This window comes from Eptatretus burgeri, chromosome 2 (assembly GCF_056783735.1).
Source record: "Eptatretus burgeri isolate ZD-2024b chromosome 2, Ebu_testis_v1, whole genome shotgun sequence".
Classification (NCBI taxonomy): domain Eukaryota; kingdom Metazoa; phylum Chordata; class Myxini; order Myxiniformes; family Myxinidae; genus Eptatretus; species Eptatretus burgeri.
In genome coordinates, this window is record NC_140962.1 from 158,460,920 (window position 1) to 158,482,312 (window position 21,393).

The 21,393-nt window shown below is 42.4% G+C and overlaps 1 protein-coding gene across 26 annotated transcripts in view; it reads left to right on the forward strand.

Moving 5' to 3' along the window:
* LOC147033690 (NACHT, LRR and PYD domains-containing protein 12-like) overlaps nucleotides 1-21,393 on the forward strand; it is a 1,146,930-nt gene that overhangs the window by 579,268 nt on the left and 546,269 nt on the right. For 17 of the 26 annotated variants that reach the window (XM_085871777.1, XM_085871800.1, XM_085871791.1 and 14 more), the window contains 2 exons: nucleotides 14,840-14,923; nucleotides 16,748-16,828. The exons of 5 other annotated variants lie outside the window; for them this stretch is intronic. In XM_085871777.1, the coding sequence (XP_085727903.1) occupies nucleotides 14,840-14,923; nucleotides 16,748-16,828 (165 nt within the window). The remainder of the gene's footprint in view (nucleotides 1-14,839; nucleotides 14,924-16,747; nucleotides 16,829-21,393) is intronic. 4 more of the 26 variants (XM_085871797.1, XM_085871778.1, XM_085871789.1 and 1 more) reach the window with 1 other exon arrangement.

The window sequence follows — 21,393 nt, forward strand, 5'->3', positions numbered from 1 at the left end:
TAGTCATCGTATTTGTCGTGACGGACCAATTAGTCATCGTATTTGCCGTGATGGACCAATGAGTCATCGTAATTGCCCTTATGGTCCAATTCGTCATCGTATTTACCGTGATAGACCAATTAGTCATCGTATTTGCCGTGACAGACCAATTAGTCATCGTGTTTGCTGTGTTGGACCAAGTAGTCATCATATTTGCCGTGTCGGACCAAGTGTTCATCGTAATTGTCGTGACGGATCAATTAGTCATCTTTTTGCCGTGACAGACCAATTAGTCATTGTGTTTGCCGTGATGGACCAAGTAGTCTTCATATTTGCTGTGTTGGACCAAGTAGTCATCATATTTGCCGTGATGGACCAATTCTTCATCGTATTTGCCGTGACAGACCAATTAGTCATCGTAGTTGCCAAAAACTTTGGGTGAGAAGGGGAAGGAAAGGAAGACAAATTTAACAATGCATCGAGTGCTTTTTCCCCTTACCCCCCCCCCCTCGCCCTCCTCACGTCCTCACTCGATGAAGGAAAGAATAACACAGGGGGAGCAGTTTCATCACAAAAGGAATGAAACACGAATAATATCGATATAAACCGAACAAACAAGGGTGTGGGGGTGAGAACGATGCGAAAGGGGGTAAACCAAAGATGTGAAAGTGGGGAACAACCAACGGCAAAGGAAGCTCCCAGCTCAACAAAACCACACAGCCGCCATGACCCCACACCCAGCTCACAGACTGCCAGTTTGGGGCGAGACAGAGAAAGAGAGAGACAGACTTTTGACTGGTGAAGTCCCTTTATTAACACAAAATATAAAAAAAATTAAAATAATTACATCAACCATTGGTGCATAAAAGCAATGAAACAAAATTACAAAATTACAATTTAACAAATAGGAATAAAAGGAGAAGGAGGAAGAAAGAATAAAATAAATAAAGAAAGAAGAGAACATTAACTTTGTACATTAACCCACAGCACACTACAAAAGTAGTCTGAGTTGCTTCTGACGAACCTCACAAATTCCTTCCTGCCATCAAGTATTCGTGAACTCATCGAGATTTTTACGATCTTGGGAGAAAGACAATTCAAGTTTTATTCTCGCTGACACGAGAGCAGTAAAGATAAACATGATGTCACATTGCCCGATGGGTTTTTCCATTTAATTTTTCTCTCCTTGTGAGATATATTGCCAGTTTGTCAGTTGTTAAAAAAAATCTAAAAGTATATTTTCCTTGTGGGTTTGGCATGAAAACCAAAAATATAGGAACGGAAAGAAAACACAACATTCATTTTGTGTGATACAAAATTAAACCAATTAGATAAGGGAACCAATCACACACAATTAATAAAGGCATGGAAAACGTCTTCTATACATTTACAAAATGGGCAACATGTAGATGGAGGAGAGGATTTACTTGTTCGCCTCTTGGAAAGGACTATCCAGTGAATCAACCTCCACTGGAGATCACTGGACCTTTTAGTTAAGAACTTGTTGTTCATAGAGTCCCATACAGTTTCAGAGGGGGTTCCAGCAGGCATCAGTCTCTTCCACCGGGTTACTCCGTTCAATGATGTATCCCCGAACAGTAATTTGACACAAGACTTGTAAAGTTCTTTGCTGGTTGCCTTTTAAAAAGAGGTTTAACCCCATTCTCATGGGGGGTAAGTTGTGAGGAATAAACTGTTTGCATAATTGGGGAAAAGCTCACTCATTAAAGAATGGTTCATGTTCCTGGGTCCAAACTAATCCCAGTCAGAACCCTATCTGTGTGAGCTCTCTCAATTCTTCACCAATCTCTCTTCTCGAGCGTGTTCCTGTTAGGTCGGCAATTTCCTGTGCAGATTTCCACCAAGAACGTGAAACATGCCGGAGGTGCCGTACTTTTGTCATGCCCGCTGATTTAAAATGTTGGCAGAAGTCCCGACTTCTGGGGATACTGTGGAAGAGAAGATGATAGATGATAGACCGTTACATCGGTGTCTTGCTGGTGGCACACTGAAAGGCTCTGCCAGGCATTCAATAGACTCTGATAGAAATCAGAGAGAGAAGAAGTATGAACGCATTGAAGCATGAGGAGAAAACATTCAAGGCCATATCTGAGCCCACCGCTTGCTGCAGAATGTGAGAAGCCAGGAGATGGTTTGGTAATTGCTCTTCAGATCGCAATTTTTTTCACAGAGCATAGCCGAACGGCCATGATCCGGCTCCTAATGTCGACCATACCCTGGCCATCTTCGACCAATGGACGGCATATAATGGTTGGTCGTAACCAGTGAGGCCTCCCCAGAAGAAGTCCAACAGTTGCATTTGTACTCCGTTTTACAAGTCTTCCAGTGGTTGCAGGCAAATGACCCTGTTCCACAAAAAGGAGGCAATTAAATTGTTAATGACCAGGACCCGTCCTCGAAACGAAAGGTGAGGCTGGGCTCTCTTCCACCTCCGCATTCTTTTTTGCACCCGTTCAGCAACACCATCGCAGTTTTTCTGGCCGTATTGTGGAGACCCCAGAAAACCTCCAAGATATTTATCACCTTCATCCACCCATTTTACCTTTGGAGGAAGATGTACTGGTGGGATTCATGTCATTCCAGGTAGATTGCTTCTTACACAGGGAACCCATAGATAAAGCTTTTCTGGTTTTCCAGTTCCACTTTCAAGATGAAGCTGAACAAAACAAGTCGAAACACCTGACAAGAGCGGCAATGTCATTGTCATCCTTTACAACCACCGAGACATCATCCGCATATGCTGATAAAATAACTGAAGGGAACTCAAGAGATATAACCACTCCAGTGAGGGTCTTCCTGAGTCACACGAGAAGTGGTTCTTCCACAAGGGTGAATAATAAGCCAGAGACTGGGCAGCCTTGCCTTCCCCCCTCTGTACCTGCATGGGGGAAACAAGCTCATTGTTTACCTTCACTATACTGGATATATTATAATATAATAAGGCAATGTAAGTCCTGAAATTAGTCCCGAATCCATAAACTTCCCACACATTACACAAAAAGCCATTGTCCATACTGTCAAAAACCTTTTCAAAATTAAGAAAAATTTAACCAAAGCCATTATGTACACAATTACCCTCCATCAAGTCTCTTATGCAAAAAATGTTATCATATCGAGATATGCCCAGGATACAAGAACCCTGATCAGGATGAACCAGATCACCGATTACTTTTTTTAGTCGATTTGCCAAAGATTTGGAAAGGATTTCACAATCATTGCAGAGCAAAGAGACAGGTGTCCAATTCTTCATGTGTCACAAGTCACCAGCCTTTGGAAGGAGGGACATTACCGCTCTTCTCTGGCTTGGAGGCAGTTCTCCATCAACAAAGTCGATTCCACGACATGAATCAGTTCTGGGCCGAACAGGCTCCAAAATTCCACGCAAAAATCAGCCGGCACTCCATCAATTCCTGGAGCACTTCCTGAGTCCATTCCAGCGAAGGCTTGGGTTAACTCCTCCTGTGTAATTGGTGAGTCCAAGTCTCGAAGCTGGGGCTCAGTTAGAGAGGAGAGGTGAGAGGACAATTGTTTCATAATTTCATCACAAACTTTTTTTTAGAAAGAGATTGGAGAAGAAATCCTTTACACACAACCGTATGTCACTGGGATTAACGACAACAACTCCTTTGGAGTCATCAACAGAAAAGATAGTATTGGGTGACTTACTGGAGGAATCTAACCAAAAGAAAGATTTACTAGGGGTATCTAATACCTTAAAGTTTTAAACCCTCAGTCTGAGTAACAACCCAGCTGCTTTGTCTTGGATTAACTCTCTTAACTGAGTCTTCTTTTCTTGTAATAATTGATAATTTCTTGCATTATTACTTCTCGCCAGTTTACTTTCTCGGTGTACAATGTCAGCTTCTTAACAAGCCATTGTTATATTCTTAACATTTGCAGTGTTTCCCCTGAACTGCTGACAAAACACCCTCATCTGGGTTTTTGTATTGTCCGACCATAAATCCACTTTAGAAAAAGAGGGTTTTCTTAGGATTTGGTTAGTCCAGAAAACTTGGAAAGCGTCTTTAAATAGATCATCTTCTGGAAGATTGGTCTTCAATTTCCAATATGCACTTCAACGTATTGATTGAGGTGAAAAAAACAACCCCATGGTTAGTCAGTGATAATCTGAGAATATAGATGGAGAGAAATCTGGAGAGACCACAGTGTTCCTAAAGTGAGTTTATTTACCATCTATCAAGTCTGGTAAAGGAAAGGCTCCCTCTGGTGAGGCGGCTCCACGTAAAGGCCCTGTCACACCTTGACGTTTTAGCCAGCGTATGGCAAGGTATCAAAATGTATGTAAAACGTTGGCGTACACTGAACTATTGATGTTTTTTTTTTATTTTTTTAGCGTATTCATAACGAGTTGGACGTATGCATAACGTCTTAGTAACGTACACAGAACGTTTCCAGAAGTTATAGATAACTTATACCAACGAATGCTTTGCGTGTTGTCGGCGTTCACAACGTATGCCCAACGATAGTCTAATGTATGCATAGCGCGTGACAGCGTATCGCCGATGATCACGTGGCGTAACCTATTAAAAGGCTGCCGCTCGACGATTCAAGCCGCTGTCACACCTTGACGTTTTAGCCAGCGTATGCCGACGCATGAAAAAATTGTCTAAAACGCTGGCACACGTCCAATACGTTATGGGTAAGTTTTGTATATGTTAAGAGCATGCTGAAGCATGCTGAATCACGCTGGCATACTTCGTAGTATGCCGAGCAAGTCGACAAATTTTCAGCATGTTGAAAATTTTTCGACGTATGCCAGCGTATGACTCACGTTCCGCATACGCTGGCCATAAGTTGCAGGCACGTTATGCGATCGTTGACTCACGTCGACACACGTTACTTGTAAGTTTCTCATAAGTCGAAACACGTCGAGGTAATGTTTAGCGTGCCCGAAAGTTATTTCTAACCTATGAGTAACATGTTTTGAACCTATGTGTAACGTATCTCCAACACACATTGACGTATGTAGACATATTTGACATCTTCCGGACGACCACAGAACTTACTGACGTGTTTCTAACTTACAGCTACCTTATAATGGCGTATTGGCAGCATTTAGGGGAATTGGTATATAAAACTGGGCTTCACAGGAGGAACCCGTCAGTGTTCCAGACTCCATGTGTTTTTTTTGGGGGGGGGAGGGGTCGCGTCTACAAAAGGTTGAGAACCACTGCGCTAGGCATTACCTCGAAGTGTTTCAACTTATAAGTAACTTACAAGTAACGTGTGTCGACGTGTGTCAACGATCACGTAACGTACCGCCAACACGTTACTCATAGGTTAGAAATAAGTTTCGGGTACGCTAATCATTACCTCGACGGTTTCGACTTATGAGTAACTTACAAGTAACATGTGTCGACGTGTGTCAACGATCGCGTTACGTTCCTACAACTTATGGCCAGTGTATGCGGAATGTGTGAGTCATACGCTGGCATACGTCGAAAAATTTTCAGCATGTTAAAATTTGTCGACGAGCTCGGCGTACTACGACGTATGTGACGTATGCCAGCGTGCTTCAGCGTGCTCTTAACGTATACAAAACTTGCCCATAACGGATTCGACGTGTGCCAGCGTTTTCGACAAATTTATCATACATCGACATACGCTGGCTAAATCGTCAAGGTGTGACAGGGCCTTAAACTGGGATTCATGGGGGTAAAGTACCCTCCATACATCGAACAAACCAACCCGAAAAAAGAAAAGTGATAAATCACTACAACATTCGGGATGATGTTCTGGTGTATTCCTATCCATTCCGGGTTCAAAGGTACAGTAAAAATAACCTCCAATACAAACACAGAGACTTAAATCAACCACCTGAAAGTGATTGATCACAGACACGAAGAAATCTCTCTGTTCTGTGCTCCCACTAGGACTCGGTACACTCACATTAAATAATACACCTGAGCGGGTTTGATGGTCAGCTCGGATACCAAACTTGATGTGACTGAGTGTGAATCATCCTTTGTGACCACGGAAAGTGAAAACAGAATTAAAATTAAATTTATAATAAACCCCTAAGGCCACTCGAAGTAAAAATCTCCATATTCTCGGAATCATTCCCAACATGATAAAACAATTTTCAAACCCGTGTTTATATCCGTGAAATAAACACTGTGAGTGTGTATTTAATGGTGTATCCAGGACAGAGCCGGACCCCAAATAAATAGCACCCTCGGACCACGGACAAGATCAATCACTCGCTGTCTGCACGTCTGTGCGGCGTCACGTGACCAGCCAGCTCGCCGTCCGATGAAATACCAGAAATAACAAAATCTTAAAACGTCCGTTTTTCACCAGAATTCTTTCACATCCTTGTAGAACACATCCACAAACAATCTAATATATAAATATTAATCTCACAGACGATCCGAATCAGCAGTCCCTCAGGAGGACACGTTACGAGATGAAGCAGTGAACCGAAAGCATGTGGTGTCCCTTCCAGAGTGTCACGGTTATTTGAATTTAATATATTTTCCTCATGAAAAGTTTGTTTCTGAGCGGATTTGCACGAAAATTATCTTCAATAAACGTGTAGATCCACCAGAAGGTCCAAAAAGTGAAAACAGAAATCAACTCGAACTTAAGACATCCTCGTTATATGTCATGGAAACGGATGGAAGGCCATGGAAGGTTCCCCTCGCTTCAATCCATTCCACACAGACCGAGGATATAAACATTCAATTTTCACAAAACTTGATGTAACCGAGTGTTAATCACCCTTAGTGACGATGAAAAGTGAAAACAGAATTTAACTTTCTCTTGTGTGTTTCCATCATTTCCATGGAGGTCGTGATGCTCAGTGGGAGTTGAAACGTTGGTTTCACACTCTTGTGGAGCCTTATCTGTCGATTCAATCGGAGATCCCGGAGTCATATTTCAAATTTGCATCGGTGAGGAACACATTGAGGTGTATTTTCAGCTTCACTGTCCTTCTCCAATACCACCTTCTTCACACAACTGAGAGAAACACGAACAGCTGATACTCTCCGTTTATTTGAAGTAATAATAGGATCCTCAATCATTACTTCACCACATGACGAATCGGCAGGAGTAGTCGACAAGTTTGGATTTACCTCATTTACCGTAACGGGAAGTGAAATACTATCGTTCTCAACACTGAGTACCGGGGTAGCGATTTCAAACTACCCCCTCCTTCATCCTACCCCCTCCTTCATCCTACCCCCTCCTTCATCCGATCCCCTCCTTCATCTTACCCCTCCTTCATCTTATCCCCTCCTTCATCTTACCCCCTCCTTCATCTTACCCCCTCCTTCTTAACCCCTCCTTCATCCTATCCCCTCCTTCATCTTACCCCCTCCTTCATCCTACCCCCTCCTTCATCCTACCCCCTCCTTCATCCTACCCCTTCCTTCATCTTACACCTCCTTCATCCTACCCCCTCCTTCATCCTACCCCCTCCTTCATCCTACCCCCTCCTTCATCCTTCCCTCTACGATTTCAGATTACTCTCCTCAAAACATTTATTTATGTATTTTTACATCCCCGTGGAGGATCTCCAAGTCTTACTCACGTTGTTGTTCTTCATCTTCTTCTTGTGGACTTTTTTGTTTCAGACCCTTCACTTTTCATCGAAACTTCCTGAAACTTGGCATACATATGTAAAAATTCCCTGCGCAGACAGTAACCATCTCCGATTTTAAAATTCCTCCTGGAAAAAAAGTTATGACGTCAAAATATCTCCGCTAATGGAAATCGCCTCGAAAATTATCTCCGAAACTAGGCAAGTTTTTAAAATTCTCTTTGTGGGAATCGAACAGGGCATTAGCAGAGATCAATTACCGCACATATGATACATCATTATGACGTCATATCAATTTTTATGACGTCATTCCTATTTTTTGACATTTTTTGTTTCACAACCCAGATTTTTCATCGGATCTTCGTGAAACGTGCCATGTATATCCAGAAAGCCCACGCGCAGGCAGTAACCATCTCCGATTTTGGAAATTCTTCCGAGAAAAAAGTTGACGTCATAATATCACCGCGAATGGAAATCGCCTGTACCATTATCTCCGAAACTAGGCAAGCTGTTTGAATTTTTGTTTGCGGGAATCAAGCCGGGTATTAGCACAGATAATTTATCGCAAACCTGATACATCACAATGACGTCATATTCGTTTTTATGACGTCATCATTAAGAGGACGAGGATCTTAGCTCATTTGAGCTTGTTATTTGCAAAAAATAGTGATTTAATTGATATTGAAAACTAATTAGAGAAAAGCCATTGACCACATGACAGACTTTAAAGAGTTTGCAATGAATTTTGATTTTATTATGAATGATTTTATTTTAATATTGTTATTAATTGAAATCAGTATTTCTCATAGTTATAGTTTTTGCCATATTTTTTATTATATCCTTCTTCGATAAAGTTGATACAAATAGATATACTGGTATATCTTTTTAACCAACTCAGACTATATTTACAATTATGGTAACAACGCAATAAAATCAATGTATAAAAAAGGCAATGAAAACAGCTTACACATGACCACTTGTGGAAGGTGGGAATATCTGAAGCCACAAAACTCAGACCACCACACAACTCCTTGCCCAGATATCTATTTTTCCATCTGACAAACTGCCTGTAGCTGGTATATTTGTATCGTCCGTACAAGGGAAATAATAGCAATCGCTCTTTGAGACGGAGCTGTGGTTTTAATACAATTAACATTTTTGTTACATTTTTTATGTTTCCAGACTTTGAGACGAGCTTTCAATCTTGTATGTTTGACGTGTTCTATTCAATAAACGTATCATGAGTTGTGGGTATAATAATTTATCATTTCAGCTAAATCAGGGAGGAGGGTAATTTTAAATCGGGTTCAGGCTACCCCCGGGGGTAACTTGAAATCGATTTCAGATTACCGGGAAGTAACTTGAAAGGGGGGTAGCTTGAAGTCTTTACACCGGGGTATTGTTATCATTCGTCTCACTGCAAGCGGGAACAGCAGTAACAGTTAAACCAGTGCTTCTCAAACCTTTTTTGAATACCGCCCCCTTCTGCCCTCTTGGACCGGCCCAATGCCCCCTTGTCCTATCCTTCGTGGTCGGACACCCAGTGGGCAATAGGATAGTCCGAATTTATGTGGATAGGAAGCAAAAATAACAGAAGCCAAATATTTTCTGAATAATATTTTACTTTATTTTACTTTACTTTTCCTTTACTTTTCTATTTTATTTTGCACTACCTGCAATGTTTCAGCAGAACAGGTCCAGGTGAGGCAAACTGGGAATCTGTTATCACAGGCCCAAATACCGTGAGTGTGAAGGGTGGGCCTGGTGACTCGCTGCGAGATTACGAACGTCTGGCTCCATCTCAGTGAGGTAGAGATGCAGATCGCCCCTCTTGGTAATGTCAAGGCGGTTGCGATACTTGGTCAGTATCAGTCAGATGAACTCGTTCATCTACAACTTTCTACTCATGTTTCTTTGTTTCACTCCTTGGAGTTTTTTTTATCTCTTCACAGGTTAACGGAATGTAAACTGAGCACCAAGTCTGGGCCCATCCTGAGGGACCTGAAGAACATCAATAACAACATAACACATTCATCATGGTGCTGAACCCTCTTTTCACGAGGTATGATGTGGGGAACGCCATCCACAGCAGTTCTGCCTCTGTCCACATTGTGGGCTATTCGCCCCGCTCCAGAATCCAGAATTTGCCGTTTTCATGCTGCGAGAATCTTGCCTTCGCCTCATCATCATTCCACAAGTTGATAATTTCGTCCTGTAATTCGCGCTTCACATCTCGAATGTCACATTTGAATGGGTTGATCACCCATGCTGGCACCGACAGTTCTAGCATGTCTCTGAAATGCTGCTCCATATCTCCACGAATCTTCTCAAGGTGATTGCAATAAACGAGCAGCTCTTCATCAGAAACAGCAGTTTCCTTTGCCAACCGGGAAAAGTGGTACATGTCTCTGCGGCCGAGGGTTTCCCTGTGCAGAGTCGCCTTGGTTACGAACGCGCCGATCACTTTCTTTGCTTTAATCAGCGTCATATGGTCACCCTGGAGTTGTTTGTTGACATCATTCAGTATCCTGAATATGTCCGCGGGGTAAGCCACATCATGCTCAATCTCATTCACTTTCTCCGATAACTCTGTATCAATTTCCGACAGAAACTCGACCACTGTCGAGAAGAGGGCATGGAAACGGGTCAAACAAGTGTCTTTGGACAACCATCGAACTTCAGTATGGAACAAGAGCCTCTCGAATGGTTCATCATTCTCCTGGCAAAGCTGACGAAACAGCTGATCATACAGAGACGACACCTTGATTTTATTCACTGCTTTGATTACGATTTGGAGTGATGTATGAAGTCTGGTGCTGAGAGCTTTTGCTACATGATGCTGGTGGTGCACGACACAGTGAATGGCGAACACGGACGGTACCTGGTTCTTCAGAAGCGCAATAAAACCACACTGGCGGCCAACCATCGCTGGTGCCCCCTCCGTCGCGCAAGCGAGAATGTTCTCCATCGGTATGTTCTTATCAGTAAAGTCCTTCTCCATCGTTAGGAAGATGGAAGAACCCTTCGTATCGGTCTGGAGAGAGCGGGCAAACAACAATTCTTCCACCATTTCCTGATCACGGATGAAGCGAATGTAGCAGAGTAACAGAGCTTAACTGTCACGCAAAGTGGACTCATCCAGCTGGATGGCGGAGTGCGTGCTTCTCAGCTCACAACACAGCTTATCTTCTACATCTGATGACATTTCATCAATCCTCCTGGCCACGGAATCATTGCTGAGCACAATCGATGAGAACTGGATACGGATCCTGGCCCATAACAGTTTTATCACTTCCCCAACAGCCGGTTTGATCAACTGTTCGCCGATTGAATACAGTTTTCCAGATCTGGTTTTGAGCAATAACAGCTTATGCGACGCTTCCAGTCCTTTATCCACGAGCTTTTGGCTGGCTTTGAACATTGTTGTTACCGTGGATCGCTTCTCAAATTTCTCTTTCAGCGATTGGAAATAGCTGACCTCTGCGCGAGCCTCATCACTGTGCTTTTTACTCAGGTGCTCGCTCAGTCGAGATGGTTTCATTGCTTCATTGGACAGCGTGATACCACACAACAAACACATCGGTAACTGCGTGTTCGTCAGGGATGGAATGAATCCATACTTGATGTATTCAACGGAATACTGACGACACTTTTTATTTGAGGCAGACATCTTGAAGCCGACCGGACGTGAACCTTATTTGAATAACGAAATCAATACGTCAAGATGTCTAAACACTAACACCAGTGATAAGGCCAAACAATAATTATATATTTCTGGTCTCCGGTCAGTACGCGCATTGATTTTCATCCTGCGCCTCAAAAAAAAGATTTCTTCACATTTCCAACGGTAGCTACAACAGCGCGCGCCAAAAACACAATGTCGCACCGCCTCAGCACCCGCGCCGCCTCACTACTCGCTCCGCCTCACTACTCGCGCCGCCTCAGTACCCGCGCCGCCTCGGTACCCGCGCCGCCTCGGTACCCGCGCCGCCTCGGTACCCGCGCCGCCTCAGTACCCGCGCCTCGCTGGGAATGGCGCTGCCGGATCATAACACATGTATATGGTATTCACACCATGTGTGTATTAAAAAAAACACTGACTTGCATTGTTGGTAAACAAGTCTGTAATATGCTTGCAGAACTTAATGATTTTCAGAATAAATACTTTTTAAAATGTGTTCATGATTTACAAAAAGACCGACCTGTCCCATTGCCTCCCTTTAATTCCTCTCTGGACGGCGCCACGGCGAACGAGGACGACCACAACGGGCATTGTCTGGCCAATTTGCCGAATGGCGCCGGGAAACCTGTTCAGACTGCAGGAAGCACAATGTGCGCTCCTAATCGCCGCTGCTCCTCGAAACCGCCAGTGCCCCCCAAATCATTACCAGCGCCCCCTACCACTCGTGGAGTCTGGAGCGCCCCCCTGAAAGTTCCCAGCGCCACTGGCGGACGGTAGGGACCACTTTGAGAACCACTAGTCTCGAGGGCAAATCACCAGCTGAAGCACTTGTCCAGCTTCACAGGATTCAGAGTAATTTCGATTTTGTAATCTGGATATGTTTGTTTTGCTCGTAAAACCAGCATAGCAAGATTTGTGCCATACCAAGGAATCAGGGTTGGTTGTAAATATCAAAACAAGTCCATCTATTGCTATTCTGTTTTGACAGTCTCTATGTTTCTGTCCTATTTGCACAGAATCTTTCAGTTTGCTTCGTCCTTGTTCTGTAGCACATAACAGTTTGTCAATTATCCTTCTCCTGGCAGATGATGTATTGTGTGACATCAGTGGATCTGTCTCTTTTAAGATTCAGCATTGGCTCCATATTCTCATTTTTGTAGTGGCACATTCATCATATGAAATTCCACATGAAGCACATCCTTCATCTAAAACAAAAGAAAAATGAGTTGGTGCATTTCATCACTCAACCTGATAAGCGCTTTCTGTTTATGGTGATCTGAGCGCAGAGTGATTCAGCTTTTTTGTCACATATATATGGAGCAAATACGTGTTTCTTGATTAAAACTATGATTGGAAATATTTGGGCCAAATCAAATACTTTATTCCTCAAAACTATGAACAGTTAAACTCAGAATGTATTTCAGAAGTCGATTTAGGAGAAATAGTTGCTGGCCATGGCAGATATCTTGAAATACAAGAAATGGCCACCATTGCCACTAATTAAAATGCAAACATTACATTTTGATAGGATGAAGAGTTTATATATGGTGATGCGTTGTGCCTATGGATGACACTTATGAACTGTGCATTTGACCTTCAGGAAGACCGGAAATAATAGCTAAAATATCGTTTTGGTGGCCATTTGGTTTTTGGCCATTGTGAGGCATTTCGAGTCACAGGAGAGAGTGACAGACAGCAAAAATGTAATCAGCATAACCATATTATGATAAAAAAGTGGTCTGTCAACGTTTCCCCAAAAATTCCTCTTGAAGTCTGATTTCCCCAAAATCCGACCAGTCTATACCTTCAATTACTGGTTCCTCAGGATGTGGAGTAACTTGTGGTGTGTCGGTGTCAGCGTGCTCCATATGAATAGGAGAACGAGGGAGTCGAGGAATTGGAGGAACCTCGGGTAGTGTGGGGGGTTAATAGGAGCAGGAGGGGTGGAGGAGTTGGAAGAACCTCGGGTAGTGTGGGGGGAATGGGGGAATCTGTGAGAGGTTGGATAATTTCAGGTTCTTCCTCAGTTTTATTGATGTGTTCAAACACGTGATGTAAAACAGCTGGAACAGACACTGTTGGGGTTCGAAGCTCATCGTTTTGTAAAGTCGGGCATTGTTAAGAAGGGGGGAGAGGGGGCACTGAGGGTACGATCGGTTTTTCCCCTTTTATTTTTTTTAATGGAGTTCGTCCTCGTTCACACGAGAGGGAGACGGAACAGTTTAACTTTTAATGTTTTCCAGAGATGGAGTATAATTTACCTCCATAGGATTTTGGGGGCACATCTCAGGTACAGGTATAAAGTCTGCATTCTCATGTGCGAGGGATTCGTACCGGTTGCTCGTCATCGTCTGGTCAGAGAGAAACGATCCCGGTGTTTCTGACTCGATAATTACCACCTTCTCTTTACGAGGTGTTGATGAATCTTGAGGAGTTTTCCTCTTCCTCAATGAGGAAACGAGTGTAAAACCGTCACAGATGTTCATATTATCAGGAGGGTTTGAGTTTGATATTGTATCGTCTGTCGCAGTAACCGGGGTCGTGTTCATGACAATGTTGGGAGTTGGAGGTGAAGCAGTGTTGGCGGGAGAGGATGTCTGATACCGATTTGGGACAGAAATGTTTCAAACAAAGCTGTTCGTTTCCACAAGCAAAGCATTTTAATGTTTCTGTTGATGAGTAGACTTGGTAATCGTGGTTATTGTTACGAAATTTAAGAACAACGTTCAATACGTTATCAAGGTTGGATGTGGGAAGTACAATGTACACGTCGCTGGAAGGACACGATGTGATTCACCTGTTCGTTCCGAAAGCCCAGAGGTGACATTTTGATCTGGGACACGACAGGACCAAACCGAGACAGGTCCACGAACAGTGTCTCACACTTTATAAATGGAGGGACATTTGATGTTACTGTCTTTACATCTGGGGGGTCGAGGAGGGGAAACCAGAATGAAATGTCCATTGTTTGTGGACAAATCAGCCACTTATAATTGTTCATGGAGAGCGACTGTGTTATCATCCCATAATTATATAATTGTTTATGGAGAGTGACTGTGTTATCATCCCATAATTATATAATTGTTTATGGAGAGGGACTGCATTATCATCCCATACTTATATAATTGTTTATGGAGAGGGACTGGGTTATAATGCCATCATTATATAATTGTTTATGTGGAAGGACTGGGTTATAATCCCATAATTATATAATTGTTTATGTGGAGGGAATGGGTTATAATCCCATAATTATATAATTGTTTATGTGGAGGGATTGGGTTATAATCCCATCATTATATAATTGTTTATGTGGAGGGATTGGATTATAATCCCATCATGATATAATTGTTTATGTGGAGGGACTGGGTTATAATCCCATAATTATATAATTGTTTATGTGGAGGGACTGGGTTATAATCCCATAATTATAAAATTGCTTATGTGGAGGGATTGGGTTATAATCCCATCATTATCTGGTGTTGATATGATTTATAAACATAACTATTGAAATGGTGAAAGTATTCCCAAGGTTCTCCATGTTGTTAACAGAATGATAATCTCAGGGTTTTTCTCTTTCCCTCCTTTCCCATCAGTTTGAGTGAGAATCCCATCGGTGATGAGGGACTGGAGGGGTTGATGGAGGGTCTGATATCACAAACAAAGTTACGAACCCTCAGGTGAGTGGGAAGGGGATTTGGGGGGGGGGGGGGTAATGAAAACATCGTGACGTCATAATCCCTGATCGTGTCCCTGACGTTCTCCAGGTGAACCTTGACCTCCATTATTAACCTTTGGTTGAACTTTGTACTTCACTTGTGTTCAGAGAGGGGAATGGAAGGGCCAGCTGGTTCTGTGTGGGGATCATTGTGGTGAATGAAGAGGGAATGAAGAACAATGATTGATACACAACTCGTGTGAATGATAAACGGCTTCACATAAATCATTCTGAACATTCATCGTTTCATTCTCTTGTGGTGAAGGTTCGTCAATGTAAAAAGAAACGAAGAATGTTCTCTGAGATCACGTGATCCATATGTTTGTGGACCTTGGTAAATGAGGGTTAAAGTGAAGAGTGAAGTTGTAACGTTGTCGAAGAAGAAGAAAACTTCAAGTTGAACCTGAACTCTCAATGTGACGTTTGTGGATCAGTTTGGGTCCAAACCCCGAATGATCCATTTACACCATTTAAACACCAATGCTGGACCCGTGGTGTCGAAATCAGGTGATCGTACCACGTGGTGCCGATGGAGGGGTGCACCTTCATTGAGGGGAGGGGGCGCTATAATGGGAGGGTTTTGGAGGGAATTTATCTTTTTTTTAAACGAGAAATCTTAGAATGAAGAGATCGTTTTGACCGTCATGTCTGTGTCACACCCTCAACGTTTTTTGACAACCTGGACCATCCACCTGCACACAGGTATTACCATGTACATGTAAAACAAACAAAGGTGTGTCACCACGCTGCACAGGTAGAAAACACAGCGGACCGTGTGGTGATACATGTGGTTGCAGACTGAGTGCCTCAACAACAATAACCACAATATGTTTGATGAAGAAGAATCTGATGAAGATGAAGGTCACGGATATAAATAAACATCATGATGGAGGGGATTCGGGTACAACCTGTGATTTCGTTTCCTCCACAAACACACACAGGGTTATACAAACCAAATAACACTAAACATTACTTACTATATATTATGGGTCATCAAAATAATAATAATAATAAAAATAATAATAATAGTCATCGTGGTGTCGGAATTTTTCCACATTTTGTGGCCATGGAATGAAAAAAGGCAGAGGGGGTCAAAGGAGAGTGGAGGGGGCAGAGGGATTAGGGGTGGTGGGGGTGAGGGGTTTGCTGGGTGTAGGGTTGTGGAGGGTATTTTACATTGTTGTTTCCAATGTTTGATTGTTTTTGATATTTCACGAGTGTTTGATGTTGTTATATTCGGTAATAATAGAGGATTGTTCAGCTGGATGAACCGTCCATATTGAACACACCTGGTTCGTTGGATCAAACAAGGAAATTAACCACTGATCTAGATTCCTGGATTATTCTCCCTACCTCAATGATTGAAAGTGAATTTTTCCAGTTTTCCACCTCATTATCTTCTTCAACAAACATTCAAACTTCACACAAACAAACCAAGTCAGCAGAACGAACCTCGTCCACACCATTCCTTCCCTATTTCCCCCCACCCCTCCCCATTCCGTCCACATTTCCCCCACCCCTGTTTATATAACTCGAACCTGTTCATTGAGATGTTTTATTTATTTATTTCTCTTTTATACAAACTTGTTCCCACGATCCAGTGGACGATGTCTCACGGAAATGTGGTTTGTACTATTATCGGTCACGTGATCTTAAACTGTTCATTTTCAGGTTATTTAATTATCTCTTAACCTGAAACAAAGATCCTTCTAATATAACTCGTTTATCTAGAACTTTCTACTGATGTTTCTTTGTTTCACTCCTTGGAGTTTTTATCTCTTCACAGGTTAGAGAGATGTAACCTGAGCACCAAGTCTGGGCCCATCCTGAGGGACCTGAAGAACATCAACAACTTGGAGGATCTTTAGTGAGTCCTGAACTGTTATTGAGGTTTTTGTTCTTCTTGTTCTTCTATTTCTCTGAACACGGATTAGTGAATTCCCATCACAGGTTTATAAATAAACTCCATGTTTAATTTCCTGTAAACTCCCTTTTCCTCGTGCTCTGTTCGCGCGTTTTTGGAGTAGTGCGGCCTGTCATTTACACCACTCTTTAATTTACCTTCACGAGTGTTTGTAATTACATGATTCGAGTGTGTGAGTGATGCTGTGATTTAATTTACACTCTGAACACCATGAACACGTGATCGTTATAAGAGATGATGTGGGATACACAGATTTCCTCCCTCCCGTCGTTTTCCCTCCTTCCCGTCCCTCATTTCCTGAAACCCTCCATGTTCGGTTCGTCCGTTTGGTCACGTGTTCACCATTTTGTGTGTGAATTGTTCCTCTGTAATAAGTGAACCCTTTGTAATCATCACTGGAAAGGGTCCGTGGTGTAGTGAGGTTGGTAGTGTGAACACAAGACAGAGGAAGGTGATCAGTGTTGAAGTAAAAATGGATGTTTTCGGACGGAATGAAAGAGATGATCGTACAGCTGATATGAAGGTGAAGTGAAGACGTTTAACGTTAGTTGTTGGTGGTTTTGGAATTTCCGGAAGAGTTACAACGACTACAACATCAGAATGACCGGAGAGAATGCTGCTGCCCACACCAAGACCGCCGAGAAGGTTCCATGATGGAGGAAGGTGGATATTCTCCAAAACAAATGTTCAACATTGATGAGACGGGTCTGTTTTGGAAGAGGACGTCACGTGGGAGGTACATTTCTCGTGAGGACAAGATCACACCTGGGGGGGTTAAAGGAGAGAAAGATCGCTTCACGCTGATGTTGGGAGGAGACGGTGAAGGTGATTGTACATTGAAACCGTTCATGGTTTACCATTCAGAAAATCCCAGGGATATGAAGGGAGATGTTAAAAAATGTCCATCGGTATTCAAATACCAAGGGCTGGATAACAGGTATTCCGTGTGTAACAGGATTAAGTGGAGCTCGACCAAATCACGACAGGGACGGGAAATGACGGGCCAGGAACTACTTTATTCCACTCTACATATCAATACACAAGGCTGTAAATCCACCACAACAAGTAAAATGTTTTGTGAATATTTTATCTCCCAGCTTGTTACCGAGTTGAAGGAATATTGTGAGAAGGAGAATTTGAGTTTTATAATTCTCATACAATCTCAGATGATTGTAAAGGAATTCTGGAAGGTCTTCACCACAAGGGATGTTATTTGTAATGTTGAGGAGTCTTGGAGGGAAATCACCCGTTCCTCCATGAATGGAGTATTGGGGAAAGTTTCCCCTCAATGTGTTCACGGCTTCAGGAGTTTCAACGTGAATAATAATTTGTCCAAAGCACGACGTAACATCGTCAAAATGGCCAACACTGTCGGATTTGATGAGGTGGACGAGGGTGATGTGGAGGAGTTGCTGGACTCGTACCGGGAGGAGCTCTCAACATCACTATCTTTGTCAAGGTCACGTGACACAGATGATCCCCCTCCTCGATAACACATCCACCTCCTTCACCTCATCACTTCCACAAACAACACATCAGCAGCAGTAGGTAATGAAATGTTGACATCCCCTTTATTTAATTTTTCTGTTTTTATTTATTTATTAAATACAACAGCATACGGTCGTGTTTACACAATGTTTCATTGTTTATATCCTAAACATCACAATTTAAATAAAATAATCCACTGTAACAATAACAATGAGGACTGACGCAGCACTCCCCCGAACCTTCACCTGTTACATGATTTCTTTTGGGGAATTTAGTTTAAATTTACACGTTTTTCATTTACACGACTATCGTCAAGAACACAACGATGGTGTAAATCAAGAGGTTCCTGTAATTAGTTCAACATTTCATGGAAACAAATCAAACACTTCTTGTGTTCATATAATTATATAATTATAAATGTGGTGAGGGTGATGTTGGAACATCGACGTGTGTTAACCACCGTGGGAAGACAATTTAATCAACATGAAAAAACAATTTAACCACCATGGGAAAAAATATCACACCGTGGAAAAAAAATTTAACCACCGTGGGAAAACAATTTAACCAACATGAGAAAACAATATAACCATCGTGGAAAAACAATTTAACCACCGTGGGAAAACAATTTAACCAACATGAGAAAACAATTTAACCACTGTGAGAAAAAAATTGAACCAACATGGGAAAACAATTTGTCCACCGTGGGAAAACACTTTAATCACCGTGACAAAACAATTTAATCACCGTGGGAAAACGATTTAACCACCGTGGGAAAAAACCTTCTGAAGTAAGTAGAATGTGTCGTTTTGATCATTCACCTATCCTACGGAGTAAAAGAGGGGTGAATGTCCAAAACGTCAGTTTGTCTTTACTTCTCCCCTGTGGTGAACAAACCTCGATCAACGTTCTGTTCATTCCGTCTATTTTGATTATGACGTCATTTTGATAAATCAATCAAATCTATTAATCAATTTCCTTCATTCACACTTTTATTTTATTACGAGCAGAGCCGACTCGTCGCTTCGCTGACGGACCAATTAGTCATCGTGTTTGCCATAACAGACCAATTAGTCATCGTGTTTGCCGTGACGGACCAATTAGTCATCGTATTTGCCGTGACGGACCAAATCGTCATCGTATTTGCTGTGATGGACCAAGTAGTCATCGTATTTGCTGTGATGGACCAAGTAGTCATCGTATTTGCTATGATGGACCAATTAGTCATCGTATTTGCCGTGACGGACCAAATCGTCATCGTATTTGCTGTGATGGACCAAGTAGTCATCGTATTTGCTGTGATGGACCAAGTAGTCATCGTATTTGCTGTGATGGACCAAGTAGTCATCGTATTTGCTGTGATGGACCAATTAGTCATCGTATTTGCCAAAAAATTTGGGTGAGAAGGAGAACGAAAGGAAGACAAATTTACCCATGCATCGAGTGCTTCATCCCCTCACTCCTCACCCCCCCCCCCTCGCCGTCCTCACGTCCTCACTCGATGAAGGAAAGAATAACACAGGGGGAGCAGTTTCATCACAAAAGGAATGAAACATGAATAATGTCGATATGAACCGAACAAACAAGGGTGTGGGGGTGAGAACGATGCGAAAGGGGGTAAACCAAAGATGCGAAAGAGGGGAACAACCAACAGCAAAGGAAGCTCCCAGCTCAACAAAACCACACAGCCGCCATGACGCCACACCCAGCTCACAGACTGCCAGTTTGGGGCGAGACAGAGAGAGACAGAGAAAGAGAGAGACAGACTTTTGACTTAAGTCCTTTTATTAACACAAAATATAAAAAAAAAAATAATTACATCAACCATTGGTGCATAAAAGCAATGAAACAAAATTACAAAATTACAATTTAACAAATAGGAATAAAAGGAGGAGAAGGAGGAAGAAAGAATAAAATAAATAAATAAAGAAGAGAACATTAACTTTGTACATTAACCTACAGCACACTACAAAAGTAGTCTGAGTTGCTTCTGACGAACCTCACAAATTCCTTCCTGCCATCAAGTATTCGTGAACTCATCGAGATTTTTACGATCTTGGGAGAAAGACAATTCAAGTTTTATTCTCGCTGACACGAGAACAGTAAAGATAAACATGACGTCACATTGCCCGATGGGTTTTCCATTTAATTTTTCTCTCCTTGTGAGATATATTGCCAGTTTGCCAGTTGATATAAGAAATCTAAAAATATATTTTCCTTGTTGGGTTTGGCATGAAAACCAAAAATAAAGTAACGTAAAGAAAACACAACATTCATTTTGTGTGATACAAAATTAAACCAATTAAATAAGGGAACCAATCACACACAATTAATAAAGGCATGGAAAACATAATCTGTACATTTACAAAATGGGCAACACGAAGATGGAGGAGAGGATTTACTTGTTTGCCTCTTGGAAAGGACTATCAAGTGGATCAACCTCCACTGGAGATCACCGGACCTTTTAGTTAAGAACTTGTTGTTCATAGAGTCCCATACAGTTTCACAGGGGGGTCCGGCAGGCATCAGTCTCTTCCACCGGGTTACTCCGTTCAATGGTGTATCCCCGAGCAGTAATTTGACACAAGACTTGTAAAGTTCTTTGCTGGTTGCATTTTAAAAGGAGGTTTAATCCCATTCTCATGGGAGGTAAGTTGTGAGGAATAAACTATTTGCATAATTGAGGAAAAGCTCACTCATTAAACAATGATTCATGTTCCTGGGTCCAAACTAATCCCAGTCAGAACCCTATCCATCTGACCTCTCTCAATTATTCACCAATCACTCATCTCGAGCGAGTTCCTGTAAGGTCGGCTATTTCCTGTGCAGATTTCCACCAAGAATGTGAAATATGCCGGAGGTGCCGTACTTTTGTCATTCCCAGGTCAGGTCAGGTATGGGAGCATGTGCCAGAACAGCGCGTCGCTGCGTCCACTTTCCGCCGGTACTCCAGGGGCCTCCGTCTGGCCATCCCCCAGGCAGATGCCAAGCCCATCCCCATCTCCTTGAGATGATGGTCAACC